The 24,730-nt window shown below is 42.9% G+C and overlaps 1 protein-coding gene and 1 pseudogene across 1 annotated transcript in view; one reads left to right on the top strand and one right to left on the bottom strand.

The window, feature by feature from the left end:
- LOC127203654 (carcinoembryonic antigen-related cell adhesion molecule 3-like) overlaps positions 1 to 7,113 on the top strand; it is a 17,899-nt gene extending 10,786 nt beyond the window's left edge. The window contains 4 exon segments of the mRNA XM_051162478.1: positions 487 to 846; positions 2,214 to 2,570; positions 5,451 to 5,812; positions 6,844 to 7,113. Of these exon segments, the coding sequence (XP_051018435.1) occupies positions 487 to 846; positions 2,214 to 2,570; positions 5,451 to 5,812; positions 6,844 to 7,113 (1,349 nt within the window).
- Positions 7,114 to 17,341: 10,228 nt separating this feature from the next.
- Positions 17,342 to 17,441, bottom strand: LOC127204045 (uncharacterized; annotated as a pseudogene).
- Positions 17,442 to 24,730: the final 7,289 nt, after the last annotated feature.

Below are 24,730 nucleotides of genomic sequence, written 5' to 3'. Positions count from 1 at the left end.
TTCATTCCTAAGAGGTATTTGAGTTTTTTCTAGGCACCATTTTTTCCACAAGAATATTTAAGACAGAAAATGATTCTCACAAGACTCTATTCCAAGTATACTGGAAGAGAAGCCAGTGGCAGAAGCTAAAAGATGAAGTCACGTGGGTACTGTAGCCATTAAAGAAAAACAACAACAAGATTCAGAGAGCCCAGGCACGAAGTCCAAGGGGAAGGAAGTCAATGAGGCATCACTCCTCCACCAATTTACATTGAGTGTGAACAGGGTTCAAAGCACAGTGAGCCAGGGCCATGTTGACATCTGAGGAGAGAGCGCCATACAGATTAAATGACAAGTGCAGGTACTGAGCTGACCTCCACTAAGTAGGACAGGACCCTCACCCACACACCTCTTCAGAGCAATGGACACATCTGCTCAGGACACAGGGCCTCATCTTAGTGGAATTAAAAGGTCCCAATATTGATGGATGTCTCACTTCCCTCCTAGCCTCCTTTTTGCCCTGTGGACACTCTCCCACCTCTGCTCAGTTCAGTATTGAATCAGTGCCACCCCGTGTTGCTGAAGGGCGAAGTGTTCTTCTACTTGTTCATAACCTCCCAAGCAATCTTTGAATGCTTTTCTGGTACAAAGGGCTGGTTGTGTTCAAGGACCAAGAGGTCTCTTGGTATGTAACAGCCAATAATTCAAGTGTGGATGGACCTTCACACAGTGGTAGAGAGACAGTGTACAGCAATGGGTCCCTGCTGATCCACAATGTCACCTGGAATGACACTGGATTCTACACCCTGCGCACTCTGAGCACAGATCTGGAAGCTCAAGTGAGGCATGCGCAACTCCAGGTGGATGGTAAGTGATTGTCTGTGATCAGTCAGTGTTGGGTGGGGCTCATAAACATAGTGCTGTGTCTTCTGGTATTTGAATACTGTCTCCATGTTGAGGTGTGAGGACTTGGAGCAAGACACACATGGTGGAGACAAATGGGCATAGTTCAGACTCTACTAATGTATCAGATAAGGTTTTTATGGAAAGTAACTCAGCCTAGGATGTCAGACACCATCCAGTCTTCTGGGGATCTCAATGCTGTTTTGATAAGAAAGATCCAGTGGGCATCAGGTAGGGGCTGGTTGGGGAAAACTATGGCATCCTAAGAGAGGTGGCCACCAGGAAACCCTGGCTGTACTCATCCACCATAGTTTCAATTTCTAGTGATTCTAGGGAGCATTTTGCCAAGGCTGGATTATTAGTTAATACCTCTAATCACTGACAGGGAACAATCGTTTTGGTTGTCCATGTCAGACTGGTGTGGTTATAGTCTCCAAAAGTGAGAGTCATAAATCAAATCTATGAACTGTTGCAGAGAGCGTGGAGGAGTGCTGCTTACTGGCTTGATCCTCATTACATGTTTAGCCTTGTTTCTTGTAGCCCCAGCATCCCTTAGGATTGGAGTGGAACTGCTTGCAATGAACTGTACCCTCCTATATCAATCAGAAGTGGCATTTTTTTATTTGTGTTCCATCTTTCATATCTACTCCTTGTCTTTTAAATTTTGGTATTTCTAGGCAGTTTCTCTGTGTAGCCTTGGATTTCCTGCCCTCACTTTATAGACCAGGCGGACCTCAAACTCATAGATATCTGCCTGGTTCTGCCTTCCTGAGTGTTGGGATTACACGTGTGGTGTATGTCACTTTGCCTAGTTTCAGATCTACCCTTGCTTGTGTGAAGCTCTCAAAAAGCTAGCCAGAATAGTTTCTTAGCATTTTCCAAGACTTGAGTCTGCCGGGAAAACCAGACTGCTCCCTGCCTTCACTGATCCCTAGAACTGTAAGCTGCAGGAACACCTAGAAGGTTGAGTCAGGGGTTGACTGAAGCCACAAAGGAAACTGAACAAAAGTCAGATAATAAAGATGGATCTGTGGAGAAAGAAATTCAGAGTAGGCATAATCCCAACCTAGAGTGTGCATGAATGTGTGCAGTGCCTGGAAACCGTGGAGAAACCTCAGGATAGAGATTCGTGCAGTGGAGATGACACAATCCAGGGCACTGAGGGAATGGAAGATGTCATGTTGCTGACCTACACCACGTGAGATAGACTCATCCACACTTGTATCTCTTGGCTGAGTGATGAGACAATCCATATGGTCAGTATGGGGGTTGCCATCTTTCCATCAAATACAATGATCCCATCTAATGTATTTCTCTCCTTTATGTTCCAGCCTCCCTTTCTACTTGCTGTAACCATCTCAACTCTTCCCCACTCATGATTGGTCAAGTGCCACAGGCTGTTGGTAAAGGGGAAAATGTTCTTCTCCACATTCATAATCTGCCACAAGATCAGCAAGCCTTTTCCTGGTACAAATCTGCATATAAAAACCAGCATTTTAAAATTGTACAATACAGCAGAGCCACAAATTACATCATCAGGGGGCCTGCATACAGCAGAAAAATGACAGTGTACACCAACGGATCCCTGCTGCTCCAGAATGTCACTGAGAAAGATACAGGATTCTACACACTAGAAACTGTAAACAGTGGATTCAAAATTGCAACAACACACACTCAACTTCAAATAAGTAAGTGGTTTCTAGGGTATGGTATGTTGTTTCCTGCTTTATACAGTGAACTGTGAGGTCTGGACACTGCAAGATAGATAGATAGATAGATAGATAGATAGATAGATAGATAGATAGATAGATACATAGATAGATAGATACATAGATACATAGATACATAGATACATAGATACATAGATACATAGATACATAGATAATCTTGGCATTGTGTCTCCACACTGGGAATTGGGCACTTACTACAGGACACACATGGGGTAGACCAACAGCATTAGATCAGAACCCCTCACTTTTCCTGGGGTAAACTGAGCTCAAGGATGTTAGACTCAGCCTATGCACTTGGGTCCTTCACTGTGCCCATGGACCTGAGGAAGTCTCTGGGAGTCAGGCAGACCCTGGCTGAAGAAGCCCTGGGTTCCTCACAGAGACCAAATCTCTATCCCTGGCAGAACTCCAGATGACATTAGAAGCTTTATCTCACTGCTTGGTCTTGCCTTCTTATTAGAGCTGACATGGGACAAGGATTTATTGGCCTCTGGAACCAGCCAGCACACTGCCATGAGAACCATGGGTACAGTAGGTCCTCTGGTCATCTTCTCCAGTGACTCAGCAGGGAGAATAGCTGGAAAGGTGTTCCCACCATTAGCTATCTGTCCTGATGGCCTCAGGAGATCCCACAGGAAGGTCGGGGCCCCCAAGGGCCGGAGTAAAAGTCACAAGTCCTCCTTGCAAGTAATTGTTCTAGGGGTCCAGCTCTGGAATTCTCTCCTGCAAGCACCTTGTAACAGAGATGCTCATCTGCACAGCTCCCAGACCCGAGGTGCAGTTCCCCAAGTAATCACTAGGTGACTATAGGAGGACACACACTCACCACCCAGAAAATTATTTCCAGGAGCCAAGAGATTAACTGTAGCCTGGCTTCCACTCCCATCCCTACAGACCTGAGGTCTCTGGCTCAACCTTCTCAGACCTACTGGCTGCTCCTGGGTTTCTAAGCAGCACTACCCTGCCAGAGGGTCCTGTGTAGTCACATCTCTCTCCTGGCACCTCCCATGGGGAAATCTAGACAGAGGACATCTGCATCCCAGGAAGGGCATGGGCTGACACAATGCATGGCTCAGCAAGCACAGGAAGATGAAGGGTCCCCTCAAAATCTCCCTAGGCAGATAGAGTCAGTGTCCTCTCTTCAAAACTCAGGTCACCTCCTGCTTCACACTTGCAAGCACAATTCCTGGACTCATGAAGCTCCTGGGATTCATGACAATGCTCTCTGACTGGTTACTCCAGTGATAGTGGCTCTGTCCCTTTCCCATGGCATCACTTGGCTGGTCTCCTTCCAGTCATGTCACCTTCTGGCAGGACCCTGCAGATCCTTGAGAACACAGGACAAACTAAGTGCTCAGGTAGGATTCTGTTATAAAGGACATATTAGAACACAGAAAGGGCAGCCCTCGGGTGAGCTGTTGCTGTCAAAAGACACAGAGATGACCATCAGCCTTGTTGCATGTGTGTGGTCTGGAGGACTGAAACATCTCTCTCTCTCTCTCTCTCTCTCTCTCTCTCTCTCTCTCTCTCTCTCTCTCTCTCCCTATCTTATCTATCTCTACATCATCTCTATATCATCTATCTGTCTGTCATTTATCATCGATCTATCTATTATCAATCGATCTATGTATTATCTATCTATCCTCCAAATTGGAACCAGTCAGAAATATGTGTGGAAGGTACAGAGATGGGTCTAGGACATCATCCTTGACAGCAGTCAACATTACCCTGGGAAGGCCTCCTGTGTGTTAGGAGGCTGAGCTCAGAGGGAGGAAGACAGCAGAGCTGGACAGCTGGAGATAGGGCTAGATCAAATGCTGTTCTCCACAGATGGAGGGCAGAGCAAGCATCAGGGGCCATGGAGCCCCATTCTGTATTTCCTTGCAAAGGGCACAGTCTCTGGTAGTGTCTCCTGCTGAACCACCCTGCTGACAATACTGCTGGATGGTAGGGGAAGAGGAGGGGAGCTCAGAGCCTGGGGGAAGGATAGGGAAAACTCTCTTAAGTTGTACTCTGACATCAATATAGGTGCTGTGACAAGCACATAGGTTTGCATACATAATTCACAAACACATATATTCATACACACCTACACCCACACACCCACTCGCCTCAAGTAAATAGGTTAACGTGAGCTGGAGGTTTAAGCAGTATTTATACATCCAGATATGAGAATTTCATTAACATCTGGACTTGCAAGGCCCGGGGACGTTCATTCACCACTCATTTTTTGTGTGTTTTGAGGCACAGTTTCTCTTGGTAGCCTTGGCTATCCGTGATGACCTTTATCTTACAGAGACCTACCTGCCTCTCTCTCCTGAATGCTGGGATTAAAGGTGTATGCCATCATCTCTTCTCACCACCCACATGCATCTGAGCCCATCGAACCTCTGGACCTTCCAGAACCATAAAACTAGTTTTTCCTAACAAGACCCTAGCTCTAGTGGACTGTAAGACAGAGAATAAATCTCTCACTGACATGAAGTAATTGGTTGTTTGGAACAAGGAAAGGAGAATATTTAAGAGGTCAAAAGAAGAAGCCTGGGGGACTGTAGGGGAATAAGAGGTCAGGGAAGGCACCCCCTCCCATTTTTTCCTAGAGTAAGCAGGCATGTGAGCACACTGAGGGTAGAAACAACATGAGGAGCAATTTCAACATAGAGGAAGTGATATGATCAGGTACATCAAACTGTTATTTGCTTACTTCCTCTGAGTGGACAAACACTCCTAACCTCCTCTGAGTGATAGATTTAGGCTTTCAGGCCCATCTTTTCACCAATGATAAAAGTCTCAATGTTGATAAAATCTCTGTCTTTTCCCTTCTACCCTCCCTTTTAGCCTGTGTTCACCCTTCCATCACTGGGCAGCTCATTATCGAACCAGTGCCTCTCAACATTGTTGATGGGAGCAACGCTCTCCTACTTGTTCATAATATCCCAGAGAAACTTCGATCCTCTTCCTGGTACAAAGGGGTAGCCATTCTCCACAAAAATTTAATTTCATGGAATGAAATAACCACGAATAGAAGTATGCTGGGGCCTGCATACAGTGGGAGAGAGACAGTGTACCCCAATGGGTCACTGCTACTACGCAATGTCACCCAGAAGGACATTGGATTATACACCCTACAGACCATAAATATGCAGCTTGAAACTCGGGACACATACGGGCAGCTCCACATATACAATAAGTGATTCTCTGTGACATCTGGGTGCTGGTGGGGTTGATTTCCCTTTAGACACACAGGACTGTCAAGTGTGGACTATGCCTGCCTCCCCTCTACTTTGTGTCTCTACATTGGAGTTTGAGCACTCATTGTAGGACACACACCGAGTAGAAATACTGAAATATATAAGAATACCTCACCTGACTCCATCTACAGAGGAAGATCTGTGTTGGGTAATTCAGCTCAAGGGTGCCAGTTAGCCTCAGACACTTGGGGCTCTCACCATAAATGTGGCCCTGAGAAAAAGTCTGCAGATGTCAGGTAGCAACTAGATGAGAGAACTATGGCTTCCTTATTGTGAGGTGAACATCAGGAAGTCAAGGGTCCAGGTCTCTGTCACAGATTCAACTCTACATGTCCCAAGTAATCATCTCTTCTGGGCTAGAATTGAACTTCCTGTTAGAGCTGATAGGGAACAGGGCTTTACTGACTCTCCGAGTCTCATAGAGTGTGGGAGCAAATGTGCACCACCATGACAGCTGCAGTGATGTAGCCCATCTGGACATCTCTGTTTCTTGAGTCGCAGTGGAGAGATAACAGGTCATAAGCAAACTGTTATGATGGGCTTAAGAGACTTATGGGAAGGACATGTTCTCAAGGAGAGGGACAGAGGAGATGGTTCTCCAGAAGCTCACTGTCCTCATGGGTCCAGCCCAGGGAATTCTCTTCTGCAGGTAAATGGTAACAGATGTTGCTTATTTGAGCAGCTGCTCCAATCCCAAGGTCAGCCTATTGCTCATATCTAAGTATAGCTCATGGACACAGCAATGATTATGTACCATGTGTCCAAGTATAGGAAAACTGAGGCACATCAGACTCTGTGTCAGAATCAGAGTCACACAGGCTGTGAGTGGAAGGTTCAAATCAGAAGAAATTTGTCTGTTGTCACAGTCCCAGTGTCTCCACCATGGAGGCTCTTTGAGGTGTCTGTTGACTACAGAGGGTCTGGTTGCGCTCTCTGAAGGATGATTGTCATTTGGTCCCCTCCTCTGTTTCTTCATAGAGCCTGTGACACGGACCTGTATTCATGTCACCAACACCACAATCAGAGTCCAGAGCTCTGTCATCCTCACTTGTCTCTCAGTTGACATCCAGTGGTTCTTCAATAACCAGAATCTGCAGCTCACAGAGAGGATGACGCTGTCCCCGACAAAGTGCCAGCTCACCATAGATCCTGTGAGGATGGAGGATGCTGGAGAGTATCGGTGTGAGGTCTCCAACCCAGTTAGTTTGCAGACCAGTCTCCCACTCAGCCTGGCTGTTATGAATGAGTGACCCCTCTTCTCTCATCCTATAGCAGATTGGGGACATTTCTTTATCAATTGGATAAAAAAATTGTAAAAAGGTTACATGGTAGAAATTGTTAGGTACCACTCAGGTTCTGGCAGCATGTTGAGTCACACCTGTAATCCTGAGATAAACATGTACAACAACCAGCCAGGACATAAAGAGAGACTCAGTTTCCAAAGGGGAACAAATACATCAATATAGTAAGCAAACAGACCAAGGCATTAAGAACTCAGATTGTGGATCAAACATATAGCCAACCCTCAGACACTATGAAAACTCTTTTCAGGAACTCCAAACTTCTGGGTGTTCTGAGTCCCCTGTTAACATGGTGTGATGTTTTCATAGAGATAAACACATTTTTATATACTTAAGCACATTCTGTGAATAACTGATTCACATAAGTCTGATGCTGTTGAGACACCAGTCATCCATGTGAGGTGAGGAAGAGTGACAGGTGAAGGTGCTGTCCATCTTTTCTACTGGACATAACTTGAATCTAAATGGTTTTGATGCAGTTTGCTTGATGCACAGATGTAAAAACAGTCCCAAAGACATGACTGGACTCTACTCTGACAGTGGCTTTCACGGTGTGATGTTGTACAAAATTCTTTTTCCTGTTAACATTTATTTTGAGACATATATGAGATTTTCCACTTTGGTCATTTCAAAGTGGGCAATTAAGTGGCATGTAGCACATTCATCTTGTCGTATGGCCATCAACATTGTCAATTCTCAAAGCATTTTTAAAATCTATCACTGTGGACTTAATGTTTTTTTAAAGCAAGTCCTTCATTTGCTTGGTTAGAGTAACTCCTAGATATTTTATATTGCCTGTGGCTAACGTGAAGGGTATAGATTTCCTAATTTCTTCCTCTGTATGATTGTCATTTGTATATAGGAAGACTACTTTTTTTTTAGTTAATTTTGTATTCAGCCAATTTGCTGAACGTGTTCATCATCTGTAGAAGTTCTCTGGTGGAATTCTGGGGGTCACTTATGTACACTATCATATCATGTGTAAATAGGGATAATTTGACTTCTTCCTTTCCCATTTGGATACCCTTGATCTCCTTGTATTGTCTTATTGCTCTGGCTAGAACTTCAACAACTGTATGGAAGCGATATGGAGATAGTGGGCAGCCTTGTCTGGTCCCCGATTATAGAGGAATTTCCTTGAGTATCTTTCAATTTAAATTGATAATGGCTATAGGCTTACTGTATATATCCTTTATTATGTTTAGGTATGTGCCTTGTATCCCCGATCTCTTTAACACTGTAAACATGAAGGGGTGTTGGATTTTGTCAAATTCCTTTTCTGCATCTAAGGAGATGATCATGTAGTTTTTTTTCTTTTAGTTTGTTTATATGGTGGATTACATTGATGGATTTCCATATATTAAGCCATCCTTGAATGCCTGGAATGAAGTCTACATGGTCATGATGAATGTCTACATGTCTACATGGTCATATCTTTGATATGTTCTTATATTCATTTGCGAGTATTTTTGTGTCTATGTTCATAAGAGAAATTGGTCTGAAGTTCTCCTTTTTTGTTGGGTCTTTGTGAGGTTTAAGTATCAACGTGATTGTGGCCTCAAAGAAAGAATTTGGTAATGTTCCATCCATTTCTCTCTATTGGAGTAGCTTGAAGAGTATTGGTATTAGCTCCTCTTTGAAGGTCTAGTAGAATTCGTTAGTCATCAGAGAAATGCAAATCAAAATGACTCTGAGATTCCATCTTACACCCATCAGAATGGCTAAGATCAAAAATTCAAGTGACACCACATGCTGGCGAGGATGTAGAGAAAGAGGAACACTCCTTCATTGCTGGTGGGAATGCAAACTAATACAACCACTTTGGAAATCTATCTGGTGCTATCTCAGAAAACTGGTAATAAAGCTTCCTCAAGATCCAGCTATTCCACTCCTTGGAATGTACCCAGAAGATGCTCCAGCACACAACAGGGACATATGCTCAACCATGTTCATAGTGGCCTTATTCATAATAGCCAGAACATGGAAACAGCCTAAGTGTCCCTCAGTAGAAGATTGAATAAAGAAACTGTGGTACATTTACACTATGGGATACTACTCAGCTATTAAAAACAAGGAATTTCCAAAATTTGTGGACAAATGGATTGAACTAGAAATGATCATAATGAGTGAGTTAATTCAGAAACAGAAAGACTCAAATGGTATATACTCACTTATATCTGGACATTAGTCCAAGGAGAATGTCCCATGAAAGTCTTCACTTATCAGGAAAGTGGGACAGAGGGTAGGATATCCTGTTGGGACTCTAGGTGAGAGAAGCATGGGAGAATGGGGAAATAGAAGGATCCAGAGGGTCCTAGAAACCTACAAGAAGAACACTATGATGGGCGGATCTGGGCCCAGGGGTCCTGCTCAACCTATGACACCAGCCAAGGACTATACATGCAGTAATCATCGAATCCCACCCAGATCTAGTGAATTGACAGGACATTCTCCACAGTTGAGTGGAGAGTGGGGACTGACTTTCACACAAACTCTGGTGCCCCATACTTGACCATGTCCCCTTGATGAGGAGGCCTGGTGGCCTGGTGGAAGGATAGCAGGCTACCAAGTAGAGACTGGATGCCCTATGAGCATATACAGGTGGAGTAAATCCCCTTCAGTCACAGTCATATGGGAGAGGAGTAAGGGGAAAGCAGGAGGGAGGGAGGAATAGGAGGATACAAAGAATGGGAAAACTATTGAGATGTAATATGAAATAATTACTTAAAAAGGGAAAAAAGAAAAGAAAGAAGGGGAAAATAGAAATATATAGAGAAGATAGAACAAAAAGTAGATTAGTGAAACTACTCCTCAACTTAATGATGAGATATGATAGATCTTTATTTACATTCAGAATTTTAGAGACACCAAGATAACATGTTTTCCTCAAGACCGTCAAATACAAATAGCCAAAACACCAAGAATGTTATATTTATATGATTCCTGATTGCTTCATGGTTCTTCTTGCTATAGGTAGTTTATTATATATACATTAATAATATAAATGTACACGTAAAAATAAATAAATAAATAAATAATAAAATAATTAAAATAAAAGAAAAAATCCATCACAGTGAACTCCATCTACTTATGTCTCAATGCACATAACAAAACAGGGCTTTTAATTGTGGTCAATATAGGTTTACCGAAGTACAGCTCTGGTGGGTATGTTTGCTCATGAGTTCCAGAAACTTCCGTAGAATCTTTAAGATTGTCTACAATTAAGTTCATGTCAGTATGTATGATGTTCTAGCACTGGAACCCAGCTATGTGCTTGGCACAGAAGCACCTGCTTATTCTATACACTCCTAGCCTTGGCTGGATGGTATTTTTCGAGGTTGACATGGCTTTAAGATCAACTATAGCCTTTTAAAGACAGACATATTGTCTGTAGTGACTCCATATTTAGATTTTTTTCTGTTTACTCCATGAAAACAACCCCACCTCCTCTGAGATGAGGCAAAGATTAATTTAGTTTCTTTTTTCCTGTGATAAAACACCATGATCAAGCCAACCTACAGTAAAATAATTTATTAGGGTTTATGGTCCACCAAGCAGGGAAGCATGGCAGCAAGCTACAAGCATTGTGGTATCAGCAGGAAGCCAGGGTCTTCACCTCTTGAACTACAGGCACAACTCAGGGAGACTGAATTGGAAATGCTGCAAGGGTTTCTACTCTCAACATTTGCCCAAGTGCCCATCTTCCTGCAGAGGTCATCCTAAACCTCACCAAACAGCACCACCAGCTGTGGACCTAGAGTTTATATGGCTGAGATGTACGGGGGACATTTCTCATTTAAACTACCACAAGGGAAACACTTCAGCCATTTTCTATGCAGTCTCTAACTGATCTGCCAAACAGTCTTACCTTGTCAATGCGAAGCCTCATCCAGCCTCACCAGGACTCTATCCTCAACATCATTTCTGAAAATGAGACTTAATACATAACTTTGCCACTGGTCACAGTAGGATGATAGACAAGAAAATCATAATCCTTTCTAAATGGAACCCTGAACTGACAGCACCAGTATTGTATTTGAAATATTTTGATCTTCTGAAAAGATACAGTAGTTGGTTCCCAGCTTGTGTCCCTGGGTATCAGCAAATCCTAAACTTCCCGACTTGAAGTTTCATCTCTAGTCTGTCCTCTTCCCTGATTTCTATTGTCCAACTATGGATCCAGCCTGGAATGTGACTACAATTCTCCCAGCCCATCACAATCTTACATAGTCCAAAGGACTTTCCAGGGGACAAAATATCTTTAAAGGAAAGTTTATTTCTGCTTACTCAAATTCATGACTTCTTATCTCTTTCATAAATTTTTACCACAGTCCCTATATAAAGGAGCCACCAGGCTTTTGAAACATACTCACATTTCCTGTATCTTACAAGAGAGGAGAAAACACCCCATGGATGGGGACTAGCATTTCAGACCTCTTCTCCCTCCCAGATCAGTCTCACATGGTGAATGGCTCTATGCTGTGGGTGAAGAATGTCTCTGACAGGTCTATTAGATGTCAGGAAACATCCTTCCCCAATGACTTTATAATACTACTTAATTGATTATTTTTCTTCTTCTATTTAAACTATTGATTTATTTTAACTTTTTATTGATTTTTTGTGAATTTCACACTGTAAACCCCAACCCAACTCACCTCTTCAACTATTCATATCTTCCTTCCACCCTTGCAGCATCCAAACAAAAACAAAACAACCCCCAACTCCTGCTGCTTTCCTGCAGGCTATGCCAGCACCAGGGATTCCAGGTATGACCTGTCCCAAGCCTTCCAACTCTTCTTAAAAGCACACACAACCAGCCCCAAATTGTACCCCTCTCTTAGGTTACAAATTCTGGCCCATATCTCTCACAAGATCACTCTGCTTTTGTGGAGGCTACTCTGGTTCTAGGGACCACAAAGGCAACTTTGCCACCCTCAGCCCCGAGACATCACACTGGCCACAAAAAGCCCAGTACATACACTGTACTGGAACTGAAGACTACTTGATGACCAGAACCACAGTCTACTTAGGCCAGAAGACCAGAGAAAAAAACAGAAACCTAAGAATGATAGGAATATGAGAAGATTTGCAGCTCAAAGGTCCAAAAATATTTTCAACAAAATGATATAAGAAAATGTCCCTAGCTAAATATATACCTATAAATGTAAAGGATGCTTACAGAGCACTAAGTAGATTGGACCAAAAAAAACTCCCCATGCCACACAATAACTGAATCACTAAACACACACAACTAGGAAAGAATACTAAAAGCAGCAAGGGAAAATGTAAGCAAAATAAAGGTGAGCTATAAGAGTCATACCTGACTTCTCAGCAGAGACTCTAAAAGCCAGAGGTGCCTGGGCAGATGTCATTCAGACTCCAAGAAACCACAGATGGCACTCCAGACTACTATAGCCAGAAACATTTTCAATCACCATAGGTAAAGAAAACAGGATTTTCCAAGACAAAACCAAAATTAAACAATATCTATCCACAAATCCAGCACCACAGAAAACACTAGAAGGAAATCTCCACCCAAGGAAGTTAAGTTAACCCAGAAGCAGAAAGACTCAAATGATATATACTCACTTATAACTGGACACTAGCCCAAGGGGCATGTCCCATGAAAGTCTTCACTTACCAGGAAAGTGGGATTGAGGTGAGAACATCCTATTGGGACTCTAGGTGAGAGAAGTATGGCATAATGTGAAAATAAAAGGATACAGAGGGCCCTAAAAACCTACAAGAAGAACACTATGATGGGCAGATCGAGGCCCAAGGGTTCTGCTCAAACTATGGCACCAACCAAGGACAATATGTGCAGTAAACATCGAACTCCTACCCAGATCTAGCCAAGGGACAGGACATTCTCTACAGTTGAGTGGAGAGTGGAGACTGACTTTCACACAAACTCTGGTGCCCTATATTTGACCACATCCCCTTGATCGGGAGGCCCAGTGGCACTCAGAGGAAAGATAGCAGGCTACCAAGAAGAGACTTGATACCCTAGGATCATATACAGTGGGAGGAGGTCCCCCTCAGTCACAGTCATAGGGGAGGGGAATAGGGTAAAAGTGGGAGGGATGGAGAAATGGGAGGATACAAGGGATGGGATAACAATTGAGATGTAATATGAATGAATAAAGAAATGCTAAAAATGAAAAAAATCTATAATTTTCTTTTTTTACTGTGTATCTTTCTGGATTTGCTATCAATATGATGCTAGCTTTGGAGAAAAGTTGTCTAAGTTATATAATAACTGGAGAATAACTGGGTTTTGTTCTTTTCAAAGATATGCTAGAGGACCAATGAGATGGCTTAGTAGTTAAGAGCAAGGGCAGTATAATTTGATTCCCAACAGACAAATGGTGGCTCACAACTATCTGTGACTCTAGATCCAGAACACAAAACACCCTTTTCTGATATCTACAAGCTCCAGACATGAAAGTGGTCCAAGACATAAATGCAAGCCCAAGACATGTATATGTCAAGTAAACAAATTTTTTTAACTAAGTAAAGATATGGAAAAATTCTGTGATGATTTCATTGTCTTGTACTTTGTTCTCCGATTTCTTTCAGAAATTTTTATATTTTATGGGTACTGTAGTTTATATGTGTGCACCACATATATATAGGTCATAATATGGTCTCAGATTCATTTGGAACTGAAGTTACAGATGATTTTTCAGCTGCCATGTAAACCCTGGGAATCAAACCCAGGTGTTCTTGAAGAGCACCAAGTGCTCTTAAGTGTTGAGCCATCTCTCCAGAGGCTGAAACATTTTATTACTGTTTCAATCTCATTTCTTGTCATGTACGTGCCCAATCATGTACCGTAACATGGTTTTTGGAAATCCATACATTTATTTCATATGCCCTGAATTGATGAAATGTGAATTTCTTAGGTATGTCCTCTTGGGTTTCAGGATTTGATGATGTACCTTTTCACCTCTAATCTCAATATTTTGCATCTACTAGCACTTCGTTTTGATTAATTTAGTTAAGAATTTGTTAATCTTATCCATTTTAAAAACCACTTACTTCATATGCTCTTTATATCATTATGTATTGTAGTAGGTGTCCATTTATTTATGCCCTGACATTGTTCTTTCCTGTACTGGTTTGAATTTCTACAAGGTCTTAAGATACATTAAGTTACTTGTTTAGAATTGCAATTTCTTTGTAACATAGGCATTGGGAGTTGCAAACATACCTCTTAGGATGGCCTTCATTATATCCCATAGCTTTTGACATTTTGTGACTCACTTTGTTCAATTAAAGGACCTTTTACATCGGATCTTAATTTTCTTCTGAGCTATTGAGTACTCATGGATGTGCTGTTTACTCTCCATGTGTCTTTATATTTTCTGTTGTTTCTCTTGCTGTTAATTTCTGTCTTTACCCCATTGCACTACAACAGGATATGATATTTTATATCAAATTACTCATAATTGTTGAAGCTTTCTCTGTTCTCTAATGTTATACCTAGACAAGACGTATGGTATGCTTTGAAGATTATGTACCCCATACTGTTTGAGTAAAATATCCTGGAGATGTATGTCATCTATTTGATCTATGTTTACATTTAACTCTATTGGAACCTCATTAACTTTTTGTCTGTGTGACTACTATATTGGTCAGAGCACTAAAAGAGATCATCTCAAAAACTCACAGACAGAGCCGGGCGTGGTGGCGCACGCCTTTAATCCCAGCACTCGGGAGGCAGAGGCAGGCGGATCGCTGTGAGTTCGAGGCCAGCCCTGGTCTACAAAGTGAGTCCAGGATGGCCAAGGCTACACAGAGAGACCCTGTCTCGAAAAACCAAAAAAAAAAAAAAAGAAAAAACTCACAGACATTTCTAGAAAATGAGTAAAGGAACCTAAAGTTGGGAAGTGGAATCAGCACCATACATTATTTCTCTACCATGAATCTTCATTGCTAATTGTAGGGTCCTTCGTAACCCATGAAAATGTGGGTAGAATATGAAAAGCGATATGACATCTGGATTAGAGAAGTAGAAATCAAGCAACCCTGGCGATGGGAGTATTGAAAGCACAGCAAAAGAGGCTGAACTTCAGAGATGCTCATAAACTCCTGTGCTGCATCCATAGTATGAAGGATCCCTGTGGAACAGGTTTTCTGTCAGAAATTATTGTTTGACATGTTTTGTTGAGATTTGTTTATATTTTTTAAGATTTATTTATTATTTATACAGTGTTCTGCCTACATGTGAACTTGCACACCAGAAGAGGGCACTAGATCTCAGTATAGGTGGTTATGAGCCAACATGTGATTGCTGGGAATTGAACTTAGGACCTTTGGAAGAGCAGACAGGGCTCTTAACCACTGAGCCATCTCTCCAGCCATATTTACTTATATTTTAAATGTGAAGATGTTTTTTCTATATCTATACCTATGTATTACAAGCATTCCTAGGGAAAAGTTCTACACTACTGCCCAGGAGAGGTATAAGGACCACTCTCCTGCGTATTGTAGCCAGTGAGGGACATGGACAGTTCTCCCACTCTCATGTCCCTGCAGCCATATCTTTCACCTGCCATAAATGGGATGAGATATCTCTCCCTCATCTGTGCCACCACAGGTCCAGCTCTCCTTCGCTCACATCCAGGTCCAACTCTATTGTGCTTCCCAAGAAAAAGACAGGGCTAGCTTTCCCTAGTGATACAGCAGGTGCAGGGAAGGGACATCTCTCCTGTTCTGATGACCAGGCCAGCTGTCCTTCCTACCACTGGTGGTGAAGACAAATAGGTGAGAGGATCTCTCTATTACTAATACCACCACACAGCAGACAAGAAGCTGTATTAGTTCTCCCACACTCATGCTCTTGGGGCAGCTCACCCACAACCCACACCTATAGCACCAGCTCTACTGTGCTCCCAAGATTAAGACAGGGCCTGCTCTTCTGAGTGCTCCAAAAGGTGAGTGAAAGGGACAGCTCTCCTGCTCTGATGATGTAGGGTCTAGCTCTTATGCCTGCCATAAGTGGCAAGGGGCAAGGAGGGCATATCTCCCTTACACATGTCACCATTCAACAGACAGGTTGCAGGGCCCCCTCTCCCATGTTCTTGGGGCATTCTCAAACATGCCACTAGGCGAGGTGCAGGGCTTGCTCTCCAGATTGCTGCAGCTGGTGAGGTGCAGGACCAGCTCTCCTTTTCTCTTGACTCCAGGGCCCCAGGGTCTCCCACCTGCCACAGGTCATGAGGGATGAGAAGGCAAGATAGTATCTCTCTCTCACCCACAGCACTGCACAGGAGACAAGTGGTAACCCCAGCTGGTCTATGCTACTATTCTTAGGGTCAGCTCATCTGCAAATCCCACAATGTGCAGGGCCCATTCTCCCAAGTACTGCACCTGGCTACAGACAGGAACAGCTCTCTTTAGATCATGCCCTAGAACCAGCTCTCCCAAAATGCCAATGGGAGGGGTGGGCCACTTCTGCACAGCCTTCAAACATCAACATGTTTCTGGGTAGCAGCCTAGACCAGGAAAATCTGCCTGGGCTTTGTTTGTAACAGATCCCTGCTGCTGCAGGACCAAGGACCCAGACATGATCCCCAGTGACAGTACAGGTGAGGACCCCACCATGGTCCCAGGTGGCATCACTGGATACTCACGTCAGGCTGTTTCTCACCACCCAAGTCTCTAGTTTTGCCTCTCTTCATTGTGTCAACATCCCTCTCTTTCTCTATCTCTTCCATTTCTCCACCACCTCTCCATTAAGTGGAGCTATGGCCTTTGCATGTCTGGGGTCATCTCAGGTGTGGTCTTAGCAGTGCTATGCCCCACTGCTACGGCACCAGGTAGGGGTCATCTCAGGCAAGATCTGCCCTGCCCCTAGGTCTGCATGGCACTGGACTTGTGGTCAACTTAGTGTAGCTCCTAGTTCAAGCCTGCTGACAATGGTCTGGTGGTCATCTAGTGCTTGATCCTTCCTCGACCCACCCAAGTAACCCCATGCAAGGATATTCTATCTCAGGCTCACCGCTACCTGGGCCTGATATCATAGGGGGGGTTCCTCTAGTCTCCAACCTTCTCCCTATCCTGGAGGCTTGCCTGGGCCTGTAAAGTAATGGACTCGGTTGCCTCAGGCTAGCTTCCTATCTGGGGCCCCTGGCATAGAACTGGTGATCATCTCAAGCTTGCTTCTTCATGGAATGCTAGGCTACTAACATTCAGATATTCACAGGTCGGAGCACTCAGCACAGAGATAGCCTCACTGCTCTCTGCTTTACTTTGACTTCTTCCTTTCCAGCTTGCATCTCCATTATCTCCTTTAGCTGTGTTACTGTTTAACCTCAAACTACAAGGACAATATGAAATAGATATGAAGAGAATGGACAGCTTTGTCTTGTTCCTGATTTTAATTGAATTCCTTCAATTTGATGTTGGCTATTGGCTTCCTGTGGCTAGCTTTTACTATGTGTAGGTATGCACCATGTATCCTTGATCTTCCCAACACCTTTTATCATGAAGAGGTGTTGGATTTCTCTCAAAGGTCTTTTTCCAGCATCTAACACGATGATTGTGTGGGTTTTCCTTGTCAATTTATTTCTATTACATTGACAGATTTTCACATATTTACAATGCCTGAATTTCTAGTAGGAAGCCTATGTGCTCATGGTGGGTGATGTTTATGATTGTGTTCTTTTAGTTATTTTGGAAGTATTTTATTGAATATTACAGAATCAGTGTTTATGAGGAAATTGGTCTGTAATTCTCTTTCATTACTCAGTATTTCTGTGGTTTAGTCACAGTCACTTACTGACTGTGGCCTCATAAAAATCATTAGGTGGGGCTGGAGATATGGCTCAGTGGTTAAGAGCACTGGCAACTCTTCCAAAGATCCTGAGTTCAATTGCCAGCACCCACATGGGTAGCTCACAACCATCTGTGTTATGATCCAATGCCCTCTTCTGATGTACATGAAGACAGTGTACTCATATATATAATAAAGAAAGAAAGAAAGAAAGAAAGAAAGAAAGAAATAGGGAGATCCAAGATGGCAGCGAGCAGTGTGGACCATGTTTGGAGTCTCCAGTGAACAATTCAGGGAATTGCACAGATTTCTGAGCAAGGAATACCGAGGTCCCCACACCACGGCAGCGGGAGTGCTCCACGGTTTGAAGGGACCAGGGTGCAGAGGACCTGCGTGCCACTGCACACAGGAGGAGCACAGATTTTCTCAGATCGGAGCAGCAGCGGCAGAGGCAGCATCAGCATCAACAGCATCAGCAGCAGCGGTGGCTGAGGTTTGCAGCTCAGAGCCTTCCAATGGAGGCGATTGGTATGGTGGCCAGTGGGAGTTGCTAGGGGAGAGGGGACTCTGGGCAGGATTTGGGTCACGTGGTGCCTTGGGACCCAGACTGGACTTGGCGGACAGTTCGGCCCCAGAGTCCTGGGTTCAGCTCAGTGCACAGTGCCGTGGAGACGCTGGCTCAGCACAGCAACAAATTCTGCCGGAGGCACTAGCACAGCGCAGCCACAGCTCCCCTGCTGGGATGCAGGCTGGGCCAAGTGCTCAGTTACACCCTAGGCACCAGCTCAGCTCAGCGGCAACTCCCCTGCTGTGACGCAGGCTGGGTGGAGCACTCGGTTCCACCAGGAGTGCTAGCTCAGCGCAGTCGCAGTTTTCCTGCTGTGACACAGGCTGGGTTGAGTGCTCAGCTCCACCAGAGGCGCTAGCTCAGCACAGCCACAGTTCTCCTGCTGTGGCACAGGCTAGGCAGAGTGCTCAGTTCCACCGGAGGTGCTGGCTTGGCTCAGCAAGCAGTTCTGCCTGAGACACTACCTCAGCTCGGCAGGCAGTTCAGGGGTGCTGATAGGCTGAGGTCAGCACACAGATTCAGCCCAGAGGCCCTAGCTAGACTTGCTGTGCAGATTGGACCCAGAGACTCTAGCTGAGCAGTGCGCACAGCCTCAGCGGCCCTAAGACTCTGGCTGGACTATCCATGCAGTTTAGGCCCAGAGTCTTGGGCTGAACTCAGCGCACAGTGTGAGACCAGAGACCCTGGCTGAGCTCAGTGCACAATTCCGCCCCGGAGACTCGGGTGGAGCTCGGCGTGCAGTTTGGGGCCAGAGTCCCTAACTGTGCTTGGCAGACAGATTGGGCCCAGTCAGTCTAGCTGAGCTTTTGGCACAGTCCCGGCTCTAAGACTCTGGTTGGACACAGTGTGCAGTTTGAATCCAGAATTCCTGACTGAGCTTGATGGACAGTTCGGGCCCTGAGTCAATAACTGACCACAGCACGCACTTTGGGCCAAAACCCATAGCTGAGCTTGGCGCGCAGTCCCAGCCAAAAAATTCTGGCTGGACCCTGTGTGCATTTTGGGCCCAGAATCACTAGCTGAGCTTGGCAGACGGTTCAGGCCCTGAGAATCTAGCTGAGTTCGGGCCGTGGTTTGGGCCCAGTGTTCCTGGCTGGACTTGGCAGGGGGCACAGAAGGCTGTGGATACCTTGGCCTGACCCAAAGCTCATTCAGAGACCGAGAACAATTGCAGGACCCACAGCACAGGGGAGCTGAGGATCACTGGCTGTGAGAGTCCAAAACGACAGGGCTGACCTCCTAACATCCACACCAGTGAAGCATTAGAGCTCCCAGCCTAGGGAAACCATGAGAAAACAAGTGAATCTATCATCAGATTTCCTCCATCCAACTCTGGAAGCTACCCAACAAAAACAAAGACGGAAACACATCTAAAAGACAGTGTAAACGCATATGCAAAAAAGACCCAAAATAACATGTTGTATTCCAGCTTCCAGCTATCCCAAATAAAACAACCCAGAGAACTCAAATACAATGGAAATACAAGAAAATGACCTCAAATCCTTAGTAATGAGGATGATAATGGAGGAAACAAATAAAATTCATAATCAAATGCAGGAAGATGCAGCCAAACAGGTGAGAGACATAAAAGAAGCACATAGACTAGACCTGGAAAAATTGCAGGAAAATGCAAACAACCAGATGAAAGAAATAAATAAAACGGTTCAAGCTCTGAAGACCTATGAAGAGGCAATTGAAGAAACTCAGGAATATACAAAAAATCAGATGAAAGAAATAAAAAAATCAGTTCAAGATCTGAAAATGAAAATGGATTCAATGATAAACACCCAGACAGAAGAAAAACGAGAACGTGAGACCTCAGAGAAGAAGGCGAGCAAGAAAGGGGTGAGCTTTTCTAACAGAATCCAAGAGATGGAAGAACAAATCTCAGGTCTAGAAGATACAATCACAGATCTTGAAGCATCCATTAAAGAAAATGCCAAATCTGGAAAACTCCTGACACAAAACATCCAAGAAATTAAGGACACCATGAAAAGAAGAAATCTGAGGATAATAGTCATTGAAGAAAGAGAAGATATCAGACTCCAAGGCCCAGAAACTATTCTCAACAAAATCATAGAAGAAAATTTCCCAAATCTAAAGAAAGTGATGCCTATAAACATACAAGAGGCCTACAGAACACCAAATACAATTAACCAGAAAAGAAAAACTGCCCATCACATAATAATCAAAACACAAAACATATAGAACAAAGAAAAATATTAAAAGATGCAAGGGAAAAGGGCCAAATAACATTTAATGGCAAACCTATCAGAATTACACCCGACTTCTCAGCAGAGACCATAAAAGCCAGAAGGGCTTGGACAAAGATCCTGCAAACCCTAAGAGACCACAGATGCCAGGCCAGACTACTTTAACCATCATAACTATCAATAACCATTGATGAAGAAAACAAAATATTCCATGACAAAAACAAATTCAAACAGGACCTATCCAGAAATCCAGCTTTACAGAAGGTACTAGAAGAAAAACTCCATCCCAAAGGGTCAAGCTGCAACAAAACTACTCAGGAAATACATAATTAGACCATTACAAAAACACAACTACACAAACACTCGACTTGAAACAACATCAAAATTAAGACTCTTAATACTCACTGGTCATTAATGTCTCTCAACATCAACGGTCTCAATTCTCCAATAAGAAGACAAAGACTAACTGAATGGGTGCATAAACAAGATCCAACATTCTTCTGAATTCAAGAAAAACATCTCACCCATAATGATAGACATTACCTCAGGGTAAAAGGCTGGAAAAAATGTTCCAAGCAAATGGTCACAAGTGTCAAGAAGGCGTAGCTATTTTAATATCGAACAAAATAAACTTCCAACCAAAATTAATTAAAAGGGATGAGGAAGGACATGTCATACTCATCAAAGGTAAAATCAACCAAGATGACATCACAATTCTGAACATGTATGCTCCCAATACAAGGGCACCCACATTTGTAAAAGATCTGCTAAAAAGGCTTATACCGTACGTCGACCCCCACACAATAATAGTGGGAGACTTCAACACCCCACTCTCACTGAAGGATAAGTCATTGAAACAGAAACTAAGCCGAGAAATAACATCATTAACCAATGCCATGGGTCAAATGGATCTAAGAGATATCTATAGAACCTTTCACTCAAACAAGAAAGAATATACCTTCTTCTCTGCACCCCATGGAACCTTCTCCAAAACTGATCACATCATAGGTCACAAAGCAAGCCTCAATAGATACAAGAGGATTGAAATAATACCTTGTATCCTATCAGATCACCATGCTCTTAGGCTGCAATTCAACAACGACAGAAATAACAAAAAGCCTACATGTACGTGGAAACTAAACAACTCTCTGCTAAATGACACCTGGGTCAGGGAAGAAATAAAGAAATAAATCAAGGAGTTTCTGAAATTCAATGAAAATAAAGAAACAACATACCCAAATTTGTGGGATACACTGAAAGCAATGCTAAGAGGAAAATTCATAGCATTAAGTGCCTTTAAAAAGAAATTGGAAACATCGCACATAAGCATCTTAACGACACAACTGGAAGCCCTAGGAAAAAAAGAAGCAGAAACACCCAAGAGGAGTAGACGCCTGGAAATAATCAAACTCAGGGATGAAATTAACAAATTAGAAACTAAGAAAACAGTCCAAAGAATCAATAAAACCAAGAGCTGGTTCTTTAAGAAAATCAACAAGATAGACAGACCATTAACCAAACTAATGAAAAGGCAGAGAGATAGTATTGAAATCAACAAAATCAGAAATGAAAAGGGAGACATGACAAAGGACACTGAAGAAATACGAAGAATCATAAGATCCTACTTTGAAGGCATATACGCCACAAAATTTGAAAATCTAAGGGAAATGGATGATTTTCTTGATCAATTTCACTTGCCAAAGTTGAATGAAAAACAGATAAACAAAGCTAAATAGTCCCAATTCTCCTACAGAAATAGAAGCAATCATTGATAGTCTCCCAACCAAAAAAAGCCCAGGGCCAGATGGCTTCACGGAAGAATTCTACCAGACCTTCAAGGGTGAGCTAATACCTATACTATTCAAGCTACTCCAAAAGATAGAAATGGATGGAACATTACCAAATTCATTCTATGAGTCCATAGTCACCTTAATACCTAAACCTCACAAAGACTCAACAAAAAAAGAGAATTTCAGACCAATTTCTCTTATGAACACCGATGCAAAAATACTAAAATAAAATACTTGCAAAACGAATACAAGAACACATCAAAGATATCATTCATCATGACCAAGTAGGCTTCATTCCAGGCATGCAGGGATGGTTTAATATACGGAAATCCATCAATGTAATCCACCATATAAACAAACTGAAAATAAAAAAACCACATGATCATCTCCTTAGATGCAGAGAAAGCATTTGATAAAATTCAACACCCATTCATGTTTAAAGTTTTAGAGAGATCGGGGATACAAGGCACTTTCCTCGCATAATAAAGGCTATATACAGCAAGCCAATGGCCAAAATCAAAGTAAATGGTGAGATACTCAAGGAAATTCTTCTAAAATCGGGAACAAGGCAAGGCTGCCCACTCTCTCCATATCTCCTCAATATAGTACTCGAAGTTCTAGCCAGAGCAATAAGACAACAAAAGGAGATCAAGGGTATCCAAATGGGAAAGGAGGAAGTCAAATTATCCCTATTTGCAGATGATATGATAGTGTACATAAGTGACCCTCAAAATTCCACCAGAGAACTCCTACAGCTGATAAACACCTTCAGCATATTGACTGGATACAAAATTAACTCAAAAAAGTCTGTAGCCTTCCTATACACAAATGACAAGCTTGCAGAGGAAGAAATTAGGAAAACCACACCCTTCACATTAGCCACAAGCAATATAAAATATTTAGGAGTTACTCTAACTAAGCAAGTGAAGGACTTGTATGAAAAAAAATTCAAAACTCTGAAGAAAGAAATTAAAGATGACCTGAGAAGATAGAATGATCTTCCTTGCTCATGGACTGGGAGAATTAACATAGTAAAAATGGCCATCCTGTCAGAAGCAATCTACAGAATCAATGCAATCCCTATCAAAATACCTACACAATTTTTTAAAGACATTGAAAGTTCAATTCTGAACTTCATATAGAAAAACAAAAAAACCCAGAATAGCTAAAACAATCTTGTACAATGAATGGTGCTCCGAAGGAATCTCCATACCTGATCTCAAACTGTACTATAAAGCAATAGTAATTAAAACAGCATGGTACTGGCACAAGAAAAGGCTGGTTGATCAGTGGAATCGAATCAAAGACCCAGATATGAATCCACACACATATGGTCACTTGATTTTTGACAAAGAAGCCAAATCCATTCAATGGAAAAAGGGTAGCATCTTCAACAAATGGTGCTGGTCTAACTGGAGGTCTATGTGTAAAAAAAATGAAACTGGATCCATATCTGTCATCTTGCACAAAACTCAAATCCAAGTGGATTAAAGACCTCAACATAAAACCAGAGACACTAAGTCATTTAGAAGAAAAAGTAGGGAAGAGCCTGGAACATATCGGCACAGGAGACAACTTCCTGAACAGAACACCAACAGCCCAGGCCATAATGTCAACAATTAATAAATGGGACCTCATGAGGCTGAGAAGCTTCTGTAAGGCTGGAGACACTGTCAAGAGAACAAAGCGACAGCCTACAGACTGGGAAAACATCTTCACCAACCCTTCAACTGACAAAGGTCTAATATTCAAAACATATAAAGAACTCAGGAAGCTAAACACCACCAAACCAAATAACCCAATTGAAAAATGGGGCTTGGAACTTAACAGAGAACTCTCAACAGAGTAATATCAAATGGCTGAGAAAACTTAAAGAAATGCTCAACCTCCTTAGTCATCAGGGAAATGCAAATCAAAACAACTCTGAGATTCCATCTTACACCCGTCAGAATGGCTAAGATCCAAAACTCAAGCGACACCACATGCTGGCCAGGATGTGGGCAGAGAGGAACACTCCTTCATTGCTGGTGGGAATGCAAACTAGTATAGCCACTTTGGAAATCTATCTGGTGTATCTCAGAAAAATGGGAATAGGGCTTCCTCAAGACCCAGCTATTCCACTCCTTGGAATATACCCAGAAGATGCACCAGCACACAACAAGAAAATTTGCTCAACCATGTTCATAGCAGCCTTATTCATGATAGCCAGAACGTG

Source organism: Acomys russatus, chromosome 19, assembly GCF_903995435.1.
Source record: "Acomys russatus chromosome 19, mAcoRus1.1, whole genome shotgun sequence".
NCBI lineage: Eukaryota > Metazoa > Chordata > Mammalia > Rodentia > Muridae > Acomys > Acomys russatus.
This window is presented reverse-complemented; position numbering and strand designations above follow the sequence as displayed.